At 41.8% G+C, this 15,886-nt stretch overlaps 1 protein-coding gene across 1 annotated transcript; it reads right to left on the bottom strand.

Annotated features, from left to right (window-relative positions):
* Positions 1 to 737: 737 nt before the first annotated feature.
* On the bottom strand, positions 738 to 1,742 carry LOC143925608 (taste receptor type 2 member 39-like). The gene has a single exon (XM_077450080.1). The coding sequence runs from the start codon at positions 1,632 to 1,634 to the stop codon at positions 738 to 740; it is 897 nt and encodes a 298-aa protein (XP_077306206.1). The 5' UTR covers positions 1,635 to 1,742.
* Positions 1,743 to 15,886: the final 14,144 nt, after the last annotated feature.

The raw sequence follows: 15,886 nt of genomic DNA, 5'->3' as shown, positions 1-15,886 counted from the left end.
CCAGATTAGCATTTTTCCAAAGTCTGAATTCTTTTTTTTCCAATAAGAATTTCGATATTTTTATTTTATTTAACAGTAAAGAAATGTTAATATCATTTCATAATAAAATAAATCACTCATACAATGAATACATAATGCACAAAAATATTATATAAAAATAGACATTAACAGGCTCCTCCAGGTTCCATTTATTGTCATTTTGTTTTTTTTTAATCAGCAGTCTTCACAAAACATATTTTAAAAAAATGTTTACTTTTAAGCATATGATATTCTAGTTAATTATTAATAACCCAAGTCTGCATTTTACAAAGTCTAAATTATTTTTTGCCAATGAGAATTTTGATATTTTACTTTTTTTAGCAGTAAAACATGTCAAACTAAATTCATCTTTTTCATCACCAATTCTAATAATAAATAAATAAATCTATTCCTAAACATCACATATATTGTAGTGTGTCGTGGAATAATAAAAAAAAACTAAGTTGAATCAAAATCGGAATCATTAAAATAAATGAGAATTTTTTTTTTTGACATGAGGCATTAATTTTTAAACCTCATTAGACAATTTTTTGGAAAATTCCCTCATAGCATTCTGTGGATATGGGGGTTGGGGGAAGGGACATTTGCCAAATTAAATTACATTATATATTTAATAAGTATACATATATGTAATTACCAAAAAAAATTTGTAACATTTCGCAATGCATTTAATAAAATCATGTGACTGTTTCCATAGTTTATGCACAGGTAAACATTTGCTTCCACGCCTCTTTGAGTTTGGGATTACCAACGATCAGAAGACTGGACTGAACCAGAGCGAAAGAAAGAAGAACCATCAAACACATCCATAACACCCAACTATGAATGTTAAGTGTTTGTAGCCCCAAAATAAGCGTAGCAAGGTATATAAATCCATAGAAAACTATGAGACAGGACAGGGTCTGTACAGCATTGCGATAATCTTTCACACCGACATGAGATGCTTCCATTTTCCTATTTATGTGATGACTGTGTCGCTTCAAAAACCAAGCACTGACAGCCATAGGTGAAATTGAAATTGAGGAAGGCAAAGAAATTAATATTAGGACAACAATTGCGAATCCCGGGCTTAGATTGCGTTGTTTTGAGGTAGCATCGGCCATCATCATCATAGTTGAGTTCTTAGCTGATTCTTGTTCATAGACAAGCAAGGCCAGGAAACTCCCAGACAGAGAGATGAGTTCCACAGTTAGTATCATCCAAGGTACTATCATTTCTATTTTCATCTTCACCCAAGCAAGGAATCCAGGCTTGAACTGTACAATTTTTAAAAAATAGAAGAAGCACAGAGTGCAGGTAAGCCATGAGGTGGAGGCAATGACGAATACGGTCAAATAGTTGACAGAGTATGCGACATAAGGAATCCTAAATAATGATGGCCAAACAAAGCCTTTTAGTATGCTTGCAGACATCAATATGGTGTACACAATGGTGGAGACACAGAGAGCAATCAGAATGCTGGTGTAGGGTGCAAAATATTTCTCTTTGTAACCAGAGAGAATGAGTGAAATAATAATAAAAATGTCAGAACACAAGCCAGCAATGACCTCAATGGCCAAGACACCGAGACAGATCACAATGGTAGAGCTAATCATCTTGAGAAGGAACACAAATCTTTGTCTTCTAGTCTTCTGTCTTCTAGTAGAGTCTCTTTCATACAAAAAGTCCACCTCTGTAAGACACCGGAATTCTCTTTTTATTAATTCTTCCCTGACTGTGCAAACTCCATCTATGGAGTTCACCTTCTAGAATTATCTGAGTGTTATGTGTTTGAATACATGCAAAAATGTGAATACAGAGGTTCACATTCAAATAGAACATGCAAACTGAATATTCAGTTCTGCGTGACATAAGTCTAAAGCCGCGTACACACGGGCGGACTGTCTGCCCAACTTAGTCCGCCGAAACACATTTCAGCGGACAGTCCGCTCGTGTGCGGGCTTCAGCGGACTTTTTCAGCGTGCAGTCTGGCGGACTAAGTATTTTGGAATGTTGGAAATACTGTCTGTTGGACTCGCATTTCAGCGGACAGTCCGCCCGTGTGTGTGCCAGTCCGCCGTACTTTTGAAATGAGCGGACTTTTCCCGCCCGGAGAAAAGTCCGCTCATTTCGAGCGGGTATCCAGGTAGGCGGGGCCCATGAAGGAGACGTCGCTGGCCCCGCCGCCTGGTATGGACTTAAAGGGGAACCCCAACGCCGAAAAAAAATCGGAGTGGGGGTCCCCCCTAAGTCCACAACAGACCCTTGTCCGAGCACGCTACCCGGCCGGCCAGGAAAGGGGGTGAGCGAGTGCCCCCCTCCTGAGCCATACCAGGCCACGTGCCCTCAACATGGGGGGTGCCTTGGGGAAGGGGGGGCCTCCGCTATCTTCTTGTAGCTCTTTTACTAGCGGAGAAGTCCGGCTTTCTTCCTCGCCGCCGGCCTCTTCTCCCGACTTCGGGGGTCTTGTCCCCCTCTTCGGTTCTTCTGCCGGGCCACCGCGCCTTCTTATAGCTCTTTTACAGGCGGTGGCCCGGTCTTCTGTCGCCGCCTTCGCCGCCGCCTTCCGTTCTTCTTCTTCTTCTTCTCCAGGATATGTTGCCTCGACAATGTCTCCGGCCGGAATGCCAGGGCCGCGCTGCGCGGCCACTTATATAGTGACAATGGGGCGGTGTCACATGGCTTTATGTCACATGGGTTGGTGTCACATGGTGACCCCGCCTCCTTACGATGTCATAGTCCCCATGTGACATCAACCCATGTGACCAACCCATGTGACATAAAGCCATGTGACACCGCCCCATTGTCCCTATATAAGTGGCCGCGCAGCGCGGCCCTGGCATTCCAGCCAGAGAAATCGTTGAGGCAACATCTCCTGGAGAAGAAGAAGAAGAAGAAGAAGAACGGAAGGCGGCGGCGAAGGCGGCGACAGAAGACCGGGCCACCGCCTGTAAAAGAGCTATAAGGCGCGGTGGCCCGGCAGAAGAACCGAAGAGACAAGACCCCCGAAGTCGGGAGAAGAGGCCGGCGGCGAAGAAGAAAGCCGGACTCCTCCGCTAGTAAAAGAGCTACAAGAAGATAGCGGAGGAGTCCGGCGAGAAGACCCCCGAAGACGGAAGACCCCCGGAGCTGTGCAATAAAATATTTTAACCCTGTGTTGTGTTTTTTTTGTACTTTTTTTCCCACAGGTGAATGGGTAGGGGTACATTGTACCCCATACTCATTCACATAGGGTGGGGGGCTGGTATCCGGGGGCCCCCTTATTAAAGGGGGCTCCCGGATTCCGATAAGGCCCCCGCCCGCAATCCCCGACAACCAACGGCCAGGGTTGTCGGGAAGAGGCCCTTGTCCTCATCAACATGGGGACAAGGTGCTTTGGGGTGGGGGGGCGCACGGCCCCCCTTCCCCAAGGCACCCCCCCATGTTGAGGGCACGCAGCCTGGTACGGCTCAGGAGGGGGGGGGGCGCTCGCTCTCCCCCCTTTCCTGGCCGGCCGGGTAGCGTGCTCGGACAAGGGTCTGTTGTGGACTTTGGGGGGACCCCCACGCCGATTTTTTCGGCGTTGGGGTTCCCCTTTAAGTCCATACCAGGCGGCGGGGCCAGCGACGTCTCCTTTGCGGGCCCCGCCTACCTGGATACCTGCTCGAAATGAGCGGACTTTCCTCCGTGTGTGTGGGCGAGTCCATTCATTTCAAAAGTAGGGCGGATAGTATGGCGGACTTAGTCCGCCGTATTAGTCCGCTCAAAAAGTGCCGTGTGTGGGCAAGTCCGTTCATTCGAAAGTATGAAGGACTCTCCGTCCGATTGTCTGACGAACTAAGTTGGCCAGACAGTCCGCCACGTGTGTACGTGGCTTAAGGCTCCATGCACACTGGAGCTCATAAACTGCAGTTTATTGGAGTTTTTTGGGCTTTAAAAAAAAACACCCAAACTCCGCTCTATGTTAGCCTATGTGTCCATGCACACATGGACGTTTTTTTAGCTTTAATGAGCAGTGGAGTTTATGGGATTTTTTTCTGAACGCCAGAAATTTGCTTTCAAAGTGGCGTTTTTCACCTCCAAAAAAACGACAAATGCTGATAAACGCTCATAAACGCTTATAAACACGCGTTAATTAGTGTCTATTTTTTCAATGCATTGTGGGAGTTTGGAATGCATTGTGGGATTTTTGGAGTGTCCTCTGTGTATTTTTATTGAAAACGCCCATAAACGCTAACGCTAATAAACGCTAGTACAAAACACTGTTAAAAGCACGTTTTTCAACCAGCGTTTTCTGCCAGCAATCTGAGCTTCAGTGTGCATGGAGCCTAAGAGCCTAATAGATTTTTTTTTGTTATTATTATTCTGTTTACAAATTTAGGTGGTAAACACACTTCGGCTCTGCTCTGTGCACACTGGAGCTCATAAACTGCAGTTTATTGGAGTTTGGACATTTTTTTTTTAAAAGCCCATAAACTCCACTCTATGTTAGCCTATGTGCCATGCACACATGGATGTTTATTAGCTTTAATGAGCAGTGGAGTTTATGGGCTTTTTTATGAACGCTAGAAATTCGCACTCAAAGTGCCGTTTTTCACCGCCAAAAAAACACCAACCGCTCATTAATTATCGTCCAGTGTTCTATTTTTTTCAATGCATTGTGGGAGTTTGGAATGCATTGTGGGATTTTTGGAGTGTCCTCTGTGTATTTTTATTAAAAACGCCCATAAACGCTAACGCTAGAGAACGCTCATAAACGCTCATAAACACTAGTACAAAATGCTGTTAAAAGCACATTTTTCAACCAGCATTTTCTGCCAGCAATCTGGCATCAAGAAAAAGCTTTTGTGAGTTTCAGTGTGCATGGAGCCTTTAAATCAATTCCAACTGATTACTTTGTCATCTTTCATCTGCCTCTCTTTCAACTCCATATAGATAAATAAAAAATTTCATTTTTCATTGTGCATATAGAACACCAGCATTTGTGTACTCTATTTGACAGGAAGACACTGCAAAATGTAATAAATGTGATGCAGAACCAGGTGATCATTTGTTGTGAAGATGCTCAAAATAAGTCTGATATGTAGACGGTGTGATTTCTGAAATGAATCAGGTATATAATATCTCTATTAGTAATTTCCTGTTTGCCTATATTTTTGGGTATGTGAACTCTACTGTATTGGCCAACTGTACTCTTAGGCCTCGTACACGTGATCGGATTGTTGGCCAACAAAACTGTGTACTGAAGGGTGTTGGCTCAAACTTGTCTTGCATACACAAGGTCACACAAATGTTGGCCAACAATTACGAACATAGTGATGTACAATGTTATGGAGTTATATATATATATATATATATATATATATATACATATATATACAGATGCACGTGTGTTTGAGCTTTGGTTTGAGAAGCACGCCCTAATGCATTAGGCTGCGCACGCCTATGAGCGCAGATATGAATGGTTATCTTTGAGAATCATGGGGTACAACTTGTCATGCAACTCGGAGGTCAAAATTTGCTGAAAAAGTCGCCCAACTGTGAAACAAGTCATATATATTTTAATAGAAAGGAGCTCTCCTTTATATTTCCATAGTGGACCAGAAGCAAATGTGTGGGGATGCCAAGCAAATATGTGGTGATGCCAAACAAATCAATGAACCCCACCCCACACCAAATCTAACTACCACATCCACCACCACATTGAGTAAGTACATATCCTACACTTACCCAGCAAATGAGCAGCACCTCCTCTTTGCTAAAGAGGGACCTCGCCATGTCCACCTAGATGGAGATCCTGACCAGCACAGGAACTTCTGGCTGATTACAATGACTCATTTCCAGGTCAGAAGGTGAAACCACGCTCTTGTGATAGCAGCTGCAAATATTTGATCGCAACCACGATTAGTATTTTTTGTTTTCGTTTATTTGCAGATATGCAAATCTGTATTTCTACAAATAATGATATTTGAAGGTAAACTTAAGGGAATTTGATAAGAAATTGTTTCCCTGGGATAGCAGCAGATGGATGAGCCCTGGTTCACAGCGGGAGGAGATTGAGCCAGTTCAGCTGAACTCACACAATTCCATGCCCCCATGTCAGTCTCAACAGACAGGTTTCTGCACTGATGTCAATAACAAAATCACACTCAAAGTCGCCAGAACAGTACAGAAACTACTTTTGGAAATTGTGGCGCTGCACCAATAAGAACGGTGCAACTGTCACCGATTTGACATGTCAAATCGCATCAATGTGAACCAGGGCTGGCACATACAACACTGCCTATCCACCAGCGGAATTCATTACCTGCAATTCTCCACACCTGTTATATATAAAGATTCCACCTTTATTATTTACTTGCAGGTGTGCCGAAGAGATTTTGTTTTAGAAATGATAAGATATAAAATATTGCACTTCCCCAAAACCATCACCCCCAAAACTAATTAAAAAGAATAAAGAAAAGAGAAAAAAAAAAAAACAAATAAACAAGCTCAATAATGTACTTTTATTTTGCCAGCAGAAACAAAATTAAGTATATTCATTTACTAGTTTCAAAAAAAATGTCTACCAGATACATCGTGCTACATTTAGCAAAACAGTTAGCAATTGGGTTTTAAGGGCCCTGCTCATAGGAGCATACAATCTAAAAGTTGTCTAAACCTTAGCCCTTGTACACACGGTCGGACATTTCGACAACCAAATCCGTCGGATTTTGTCCATCGGATTTTGTCCGTCGGATCTTGTCCAAAACTGTTGCATACACACGGTCGGACTAAGTTGTCGAAAAATCCGATCATTCAGAACGTGATGACGTATTTTCGTTACGATGGGACTACGTTTAGGCTAGTAGCCAATAGCTTTGATGTAGGAATTTGATCTGAGCATGCGTGGCACTTTGTCCGATCAGAATTCTCTACACATGATCGGAGTATGTCCTATCGGACCAGTTTGTCGGAAAATATTTCCAACAAGTTTGAAAATTTGGTCCGACGGATATTCCGACGGAAACAGTCCAATGCATACCACACACAGTCAGATTATCTGACAACACGGTCCGATAGGACACATTCCGAGGGATTCTCCGACCCTGTGTACAAGGGCTAAGCCCTTGTACACACGGTCGGACATTTCGACAACCAAATCCGTCGGATTTTGTCCATCGGATTTTGTCCGTCGGATCTTGTCCAAAACTGTTGCATACACACGGTCGGACTAAGTTGTCGAAAAATCCGATCATTCAGAACGTGATGACGTATTTTCGTTACGATGGGACTACGTTTAGGCTAGTAGCCAATAGCTTTGATGTAGGAATTTGATCTGAGCATGCGTGGCACTTTGTCCGATCAGAATTCTCTACACATGATCGGAGTATGTCCTATCGGACCAGTTTGTCGGAAAATATTTCCAACAAGTTTGAAAATTTGGTCCGACGGATATTCCGACGGAAACAGTCCAATGCATACCACACACAGTCAGATTATCTGACAACACGGTCCGATAGGACACATTCCGAGGGATTCTCCGACCCTGTGTACAAGGGCTAAGCCCTTGTACACACGGTCGGACATTTCGACAACCAAATCCGTCGGATTTTGTCCATCGGATTTTGTCCGTCGGATCTTGTCCAAAACTGTTGCATACACACGGTCGGACTAAGTTGTCGAAAAATCCGATCATTCAGAACGTGATGACGTATTTTCGTTACGATGGGACTACGTTCAGGCTAGTAGTCAATAGCTTTGATGTAGGAATTTGACCTGAGCATGTGTGGCACTTTGTCCGATCGGAATTCTCTACACATGAACGGAGTATGTCCTATCGGACCAGTTTGTCGGAAAATATTTCCAACAAGTTTGAAAATTTGGTCCGACGGATGTTCCGACGGAAACAGTCTGATGCATACCACACACAGTCGGATTATCCGACAACACGGTCCGATAGGACACATTCCGATGGATTCTCCAACCGTGTGTACAAGGGCTTAGAGTGGATACACCTTTACTTTTGGTGTAGAACGGGCAACACATCATGTTTATCTGCAAGGTTATAGAAACATACTTAACAGTCATTATTCTTACAAAGCATTCCAACATAATATAAAAATCAACATATAACACCCAACACCACCCCACAAATCGACACACAAACATACATACATTGGTGACCATAATGTTCTGTTGGAAGCTGCATTTCTGTGTACATGATTAAGCAATGAGATCAAAGAGTAGAAGGTCAGCACATGCTCCCAAATCACGTTTGCATGGTCAGACAGGAACAATACACACACAACATTGACAGCATGGCCACATAAACCCACTTTTGATGAAAAATGCATAAGAATTTCAGCAAACAGCCCTATTGGGCGTTTGTCAATAGGCACAATACCATTCCTTCACCACAAATCACAGCAAAAAACCTGGCCTTCTCAGGCCACACGAACCCCAGCATGTCTTTGGTGAGAAACCCACACAGGGAGAACATATAAACTGCAAGACAAGCATTTGCATGTTGTGGAATTGAACAAGCAACCCCAGTGCTGCTAGACAGAATTGCTACCCTCTTAGCCAGCAGGCAGCCTCACACATGTTCTCTGCATCTCTGTGCTGTGAACCAGCCCTCAGTTCATAGCCATGCTCAGTGTCACCAGCAATATACAATATATTGGCCTGAGTATTAGGACGCCTGCCTTTAAATGCACATGAACTGTAATGGCATCCTAGTCTTATTCCGTAGGGTTCAAAATTAATTTGGCCCACCCTTTGCAGCTATAACAGCTTCAACTCTTCTGGGAAGGCTGTCCACAAGGTTTAGGAGTGTGTCTATGGGATTATTTGACCATTCTTTCAAGTGCATTTGTGAGGTCAGGCACTGATGTTGGATGAGAAGGCCTGGCTTACAGTCTCTGCTCTAATTCATCCCCAAGATGTTCTGTTGTGTTGAGGTCAGGACTCTGTCCAGGCCAGTCAAGTTCCATACAGGCATGGATGAGTGAGTTTGGGGTGGAGGAACTTGACTGGCTGCACAGAGTCCTGACATCAACCCGATAGAACACCTTTTAGCTGAATTAGAGCAGAGACTGCGAGCCAGGCCTTCTCATCTAACATTAGGGCCTGGCCTCACAAATGCACTTCTGGAAGAATGGTCAAACATTCCCAAAGACACACTAAACCTTATGGACAGCCTTCCTAGCCTTCTCAGAAGCTGTTCTAGCTGCAAAGGGTGGGCCAAATCAAATTTTGACCCTATGGGCTAAGACTGGGCTGCCCATTAAAGGTCATGTGTGTGTAAAGGCAGGTGTCACATTACTTTTGACTAGATAGTGTATCTGGCAAGATTTACAATGGTGGTGGAATCCTTCTACACATGAATACTACATTTAGACATAGTTTTAGGACCTGCGAGATGAGACAACTTCTCTACACGAAGTGGCATGTTGGGGAATCAAACCCAGACGCTCAAGGATGCTAAGCAGAAGATCTAACCTCTCAGCTACATAGCTGCCACATGTGAAAACCTCCTACACATAAATACACATAAATAATGCATTTGTTTGGACATACAGGTGACTGAATTACATTACTCAAGAGTTATTCTTCTTGATTTATTCTGTGATATTTGGTGGTTCTTTGTGGGTCAGTGTATAATAGTGATATTACCCTAAAATTATTGGGAATTACATTTTGATTTCTGATGTTGGTACACATATCACATTTTTGGGCTCAAATTATGATTATTTGGAAATAATAAAAAGCAAAAAAATTGTGACTCATTTTAAATTTGCAGAAGCAATGGTATTGTTTGTGCTTTGTAAAGGCACCTGTGTGAGTTTTGGGTAAAGATTGTTGTGATTTGGAGAGTAACAAGTGAAAGTGACAGAGAAAAATATATTTTACAAAAACATCAAAACATTCCATATTCTAGCATTCTTAAAAACAAAATATTTGAAGTAGAAGCAACAATGTTACAAAGGAAAATTTATTTCAGAGAAAGATACATTTCATCTCAACATTTTTATTATACACGATTTATATAGCGCCAACAGTTTTACGCAGCTCTTTACAATGTAAAATGTAAAATTTAAAAATGTAAAATTTACAATTTAACCACTTTCAGACCGGACCATTTTGCTGGCTTAAGACCAGACCACTTTTTGCTCTTCGGCACTGCGTCACTTTAACTGACAATTGCGCAGTTGTGCGACGTGGCTCCCAAACAAAATTGATGTCCTTTTTTCCCACAAATAGAGCTTTCTTTTGCTGGTATTTGATCACCCCTGGAGTTTTTATTGTTTGCGCTATAAACAAAAATAGAGCGACAATTTTGAACAAAATGCATTACTTTTTACTTTTTGCTATAATAAATATCCCCCAAAAATATATAAAAAAACTTTTTTTTCCTCACTTTAGGCTGATACGTATTCTTCTACATATTTTTGGTAAAAAAAACTCAATAAGCGATTATTTATTGGTTTGTGCAAAATTTATAGCGTTTACAAAATAGGGGATAGTTTTATGGCATTTTATATAATATTTTTTTTTTACTAGTAATCGTGGTGATCAGCAATTTTTATTGTGACTGCGACATTATGGCGGACACATCAGACATTTTTGACACATTTTTGGGACCATTGTCATTTATACAGCAATCAGTGCTATACAAATGCACTGATGCCTGTGTAAATGACACTGGCAGTGAAGGGGTTAACCAGGGGGTGGCAGTGTAGGAGTTAAGTGTTCCTAGGGGCGTGTTACTAACTGTGGGGGGCTGGGATGTGTGTTAGTGAACACTGATCTCTGCTCCAATCACAGGGAGCAGAGATCAGTGTCACTTGTTGCTAGGAAGAACGGGGAGATGGTGTTTACATTGGCATCTCCCCGTTCAGCCTCCCTGTGAGACGATCGCAGGTATCCCTGTGGCGATCGAGTCTGCGGGACCCGCGACCGGACTCACGGTGGTCCCGACCGGCATGCACGCAATGGCAGGGTGGCAATTACAAATGGACGTACCTGTATGCCAATTTGCCTGACCGTGCCATTCTGCCAACGTACATCGTCGTGTGCCGGTCGGGAAGTGGTTAAAAGGATTTTTTTGGTGAAAGTTGTTTCCATTAGAATCAATGACTAAAATTTGCATTGGACTATAATAGCGCTGCTTTTCACTTCCAAAAAATGCGCTCATTTATGTATTTACTATAGTGCCTTGTAAAAAAAGACACTGGAGCTAAAATGAGAGCTATTTGCAGGTCTGAGCATGCTCAGTTGTGTTGGCACCTAGTTGTACAGAAATGGGGAATTTATCTCTTGCCAGACTTATTTATATTTCAGTGTAGAAATCACTTTTTCACACAGTTTAAAAGCAGATTATCTTTAAATAATATTCTGCATATTTCAGCGCTATTTAGGCAATTATATCATGTTCTAAACAATATTTTCATGTGAAATTCTCCAGGTTTTAGCAGAGTAAACCCCTGTACACACGGTCGGAGATTTCGACAACCAAATCCGTTGGATTTTGCCCGTCGGATCTTGTCCGAAACTGTTGCATACACACGGTCGGAGTAAGTTGTCAAAAAATCCGATCATTCAGAACGTGATGACGTAATTTCGTTACGATGGGACTACGTTCAGGCTAGTAGCCAATAGCTTTGATGTAGGAATCTTATCTGAGCATGCGTGGCACTTGATCCAAACAAAATTCTCTACACATGATCGGAGTATGTCCGATCGGACCAGTTGGTCGGAAAATATTTCCAACAAGTTGGAAAATTGGGTCCGACGGATATTCCGACGGAATTAGTCCGATGCATACCACACACAGTCGGATTATCCGACAACACGGTCCGATAGGACACATTCCGACGGATTCTCCGACCGTGTGTACAAGGGCTAAGGATTTGGGCGCTATTTGGTTTCAGGGAACTATAGTAAATTTGATTTTGGGAGTATTTTCTCACCAGCGCTATAGTGAATACAGTTTTAGCGCTAATTAGCACTAATTTGCGGCAATTAGTGCTAATTAGCACCGCCGGCACTATAGTAAATGACCACCATCATTTTGGGGGTTCTGGGTAATTTTTTTAGCAAAAAAATTATGACTTTTACATGTAGGAGAGAAGTGTCAGAATGGGCCTGAGTGGCAAGGGGTTAATTAGTAAGTAAGTAATATACAAATAATGATTATATATTGTTTTTAAGGTTTTTTACTATATTTTCAAAAATTGTACTCAAGCAGGTGGCTTAACGGATAAATTACGGAAGTTTAAAGTTATAACTTCCAACCAGTAATTTCACAGTAATTAGATAAATAATAAATTATTATCTTATAACATATAGCATAATAATATTTGATTTAGCTCGTACCTTTTCAGCAGGAGCAGATTCTCTTTCTCCCTCTTAACTGTGTGAGAAAAACATGGGATTGTGGGTAAATCTTATACACGTTTTTTTCCTTGTAGTTAAGAGGGCTGGGCTGGAAGGGAGCATTTGTCTTTTAGACACAGTCCCCTTTCTATGACACTGCAGTGAGAAGCGTGCCTCCACTTCAGCATTTTTATTGGGAAGCTGGGGCCAATGGTGCTTTACTATTGGTCCAAGACTCCAAGCTGTCCATTGAGCTCAATGCCTCTGACAAGAAGTGAGGAGAGGCACTGTGAGCGCACCCTCTCAGTCTGCTGCAAACAGAGTGTGCCGGCTTGTATTTAAACTGGCCTCTCTGTATGAAGCTTTTGACAGGCTGCACAAGGAGCCCCGTATCTCTGGAACCATAGATCGTAGGGGGCCCCAATTTGACCAGTGGTGGGGGCAGGACTTCAGCTACCTACCCCCCATCCCCCCTAAATTTGGGGTCTCTGTGACCCCAGGTCACCAAGCTACAACCCTCAAAGTCGTGTTTTATTTATTTTTTTAATGTTCATGGCTCACCTGCCTCCCCTGACTGCACGTCCCTGGTATTTATATATCTTATGTAAACCAAAAAATACAGCGCTATTCTTAAATGTGGTTAGTGTAACAATAAAAAACTTAACAAATAAAATTGTGTGAAACTTATACTGTACGTGCAGCAGCAACTTTAAACGTGAGATACCCACAAATTAGATACTAGTTTTTCCAAAAAAGCTGCGCTAAAATGATCCAAGAAAACTGAATGTGAAATAGATAAATAAATAAATCAAACAACAATTAGACAAAATATAAACCAAAAATATATGTGTTCAAATATTAGTCCATATTCCCCATCAGCAAGAATTCTGATTGTAGTCTCCAATGTGTAACACACCACACCAGTAAAGAAAAAAGTGTCATCAGAGTTGCAGATACAGGCTTCCACCACCAACACTACTGCCGCTTACCAGCTAGACTGATCCCATCACAGAGACCAGATGTCGCCACAATTAAAACACTCCCTCTGCACATGGACTGCCTGGAGGACGTATCCCTATTAGGCACTCGGTTCAAGTAGTTGGAAAGATCCTACGGCCACACCGCTCATTGCCCAGCACATATAGAAACGTGAGGAATCGCCATAGTGTAATAAAATCAGAGAAAATTGACCCCCAGAGATAATTTCCTGGCACCCAGGAAATAGGAATAGCCTTTATCCCTCCCAGGAAAAAAAAAAGCAAAAAAAAAATCAAAACAGCCAAGACAGGAAAATATCTTAGCCATAGACTTGCTTTCATTAGATTAAGAGGAGAAACACATTTTACCCAGCTGTTTTTTTAATTGGGTGTTTCCAATTATTAGAACAATCGAACGAGCTGTAGGATATAATTGTAGAATTGCCCATCTAATTTTGACTTCCATCTCTGCAATGTTAAAATTTATTAAAACCAGATCAACAATATTCCCACAGAAAGCTAAATCCAGCAATGTACAAACCACCATGGTGCCGGCTGCCCGCACTACACCACCAATCTGCGGAGGAGATCTGATCTGAAGAGCGTTCCTCCTTATGTTCCAGGCGTGTTTCAGAAGTGATCCTACGCTGAGTGTAATACAGGCGAAAGTCACAGTAAAGGGCAAACAGCAACCCAACGCCACGTTCAAGAGATTAAAGAGGTCACTAAAACCAACAGCATCACTGCCTCCTACGAGTTGCGTCCCATTCCTAGGACTGTCGAAATGGATGGTCCAAATAAAAGGAAGGCTTATTAGTAAACAAAAGCCTCCAGACTGTAACAGAAGCAGATTTGTAGAAGTTGAGATCATCTTTTTCACCCACTGGAATAAATGGTGGGAAAAGTTGAACAGTTTTATGCAGTAAAAAGTTGAGAGGAGAGCGGTTTGCCAAAAACTTGTGTCCATGAGAAAAAAAAACATTACGAGATCAAATAAATATAATCCTGCTGGGGTGGTCGTCTCACAGTATATGAAGCTATCAGCAATCATTATGCACTGAAAAAACAGATTTGTGGATGTTATAGCAGACAGGATCAGATCGCAGGCTGTGGGATGTTTTCCTTTGTACCAACCTCTCAGATAAATAATCAATACTAAGATGTTTAGGGCAATCCCTGGTACACTCAAAATGACGGTAATAATAGAAATCTCCAGAGAGCACATGATGTTAAAAGTCTTTCTGAAAGACCTTCAGTCTGTTGAGTCACAACTGCCAAGAGTGATTGTTTCTTTTCTCTGTCCCTTAATAGGTGAGCATAAAATAGACAGGAATGCAAATTCTCATCTCATTTCAGCTCTGCCTGATGAGTGTTGAATATTTAACATTGACATGCTGAGGTCTTGCTATAGGTCTTTTTAGTATGTTCAATATTGGTTATGATTATCTTTTATTAACCACTTCAGCCCCGGAAGGATTTACCCCCTTAACCACCCTGGCGTTAATCTCGAGTGTGGCTCGGGGGTGGATTTTCAGCACCAAAAGAAGTAACCCAGAGCCACACTCGGGATCACATTGCAGGATCCAGGTACAGCAAACTTAGCTTTTCCCCAGGATCGTGCAAAGCCCTCCCCGCTCTGTGTGCGAGCCGTCTTACGCCGGATCTATCACAGAGCTGAGCTCCGTTCCCTGCGAGTGTTGCAACGCACAGGGTCAGAGAACGGTGCCAAATTCAAAAAGTAAAAAACACAATACATATACAGTACACTATTATCTTACAGATTACATTACTGTATCAATTTATTTCACCTCCCTTTTGTCCCCAGTGGTTTGTCCAGTGCCCTGCATGCAATTTTATATTATAAATACTGTTCTTTCTGCCTGGAAACAGGAGATTGTCCATAGCAACCAAAACCGTCCCTTTATATCAAAAGTAGTTTTAGAGCTAGAAAACAGCGATAATTAAATTAGAATCACTCGCAGAATTGAGCGATAGCGATTTGTGAGGAGATCCGTCATCAAACACTGAAAGTAATGACAGCGACAAGTCTGCGACTGAGCAAATTTCAGTGTTTTTGATTTGATTACATTATTGAATAATTTTTATTAATATCATATTATTATTTGTTATACTTATTTATAGTTATTTATTATATTATATTTTATGATTTTGTGTTTCAACCTTTATTATACCCGGGATGTGTACTAGACTCTTGTTTGGACAGGTCAGAGATGTGGGCAGAGGTCAGCTCCAAACTATCTAGAAATAATATGGTACCAACATCCCTAAATTATATAAAACAAATATATATGAGATACAGAACTTTAAAAGTACATCATATAAAAAATCACTCAAATATTATATAAAAAATATAATGTATTTATTTTAGAGATTAATAAAAAGTAAGGAGAACAGTCTATTCACATTAGTAGGTATATACACACTGCCTATCACTGACAATGAGGTACTGTAATCACATACATATTCATATCACGTCCAAATGTTTTGACATGTTTCACCAGTATGGCTTCATCAGGAAAAGGACACAAAGA

This window comes from Lithobates pipiens, unplaced genomic scaffold, assembly GCF_037356315.1.
Source record: "Lithobates pipiens isolate NorthernLeopardFrog02 unplaced genomic scaffold, aLitPip1_a1.2 Scaffold_22, whole genome shotgun sequence".
Taxonomy (NCBI): Eukaryota; Metazoa; Chordata; class Amphibia; order Anura; family Ranidae; genus Lithobates; species Lithobates pipiens.
This window is presented reverse-complemented; position numbering and strand designations above follow the sequence as displayed.

What these genes read in the sequence shown, in the direction of transcription:
- LOC143925608 (XM_077450080.1), bottom strand. Translation starts at nt 1,634, where the DNA reads ATGATTAGCTCTACCATTGTGATCTGTCTCGGTGTCTTGGCCATTGAG.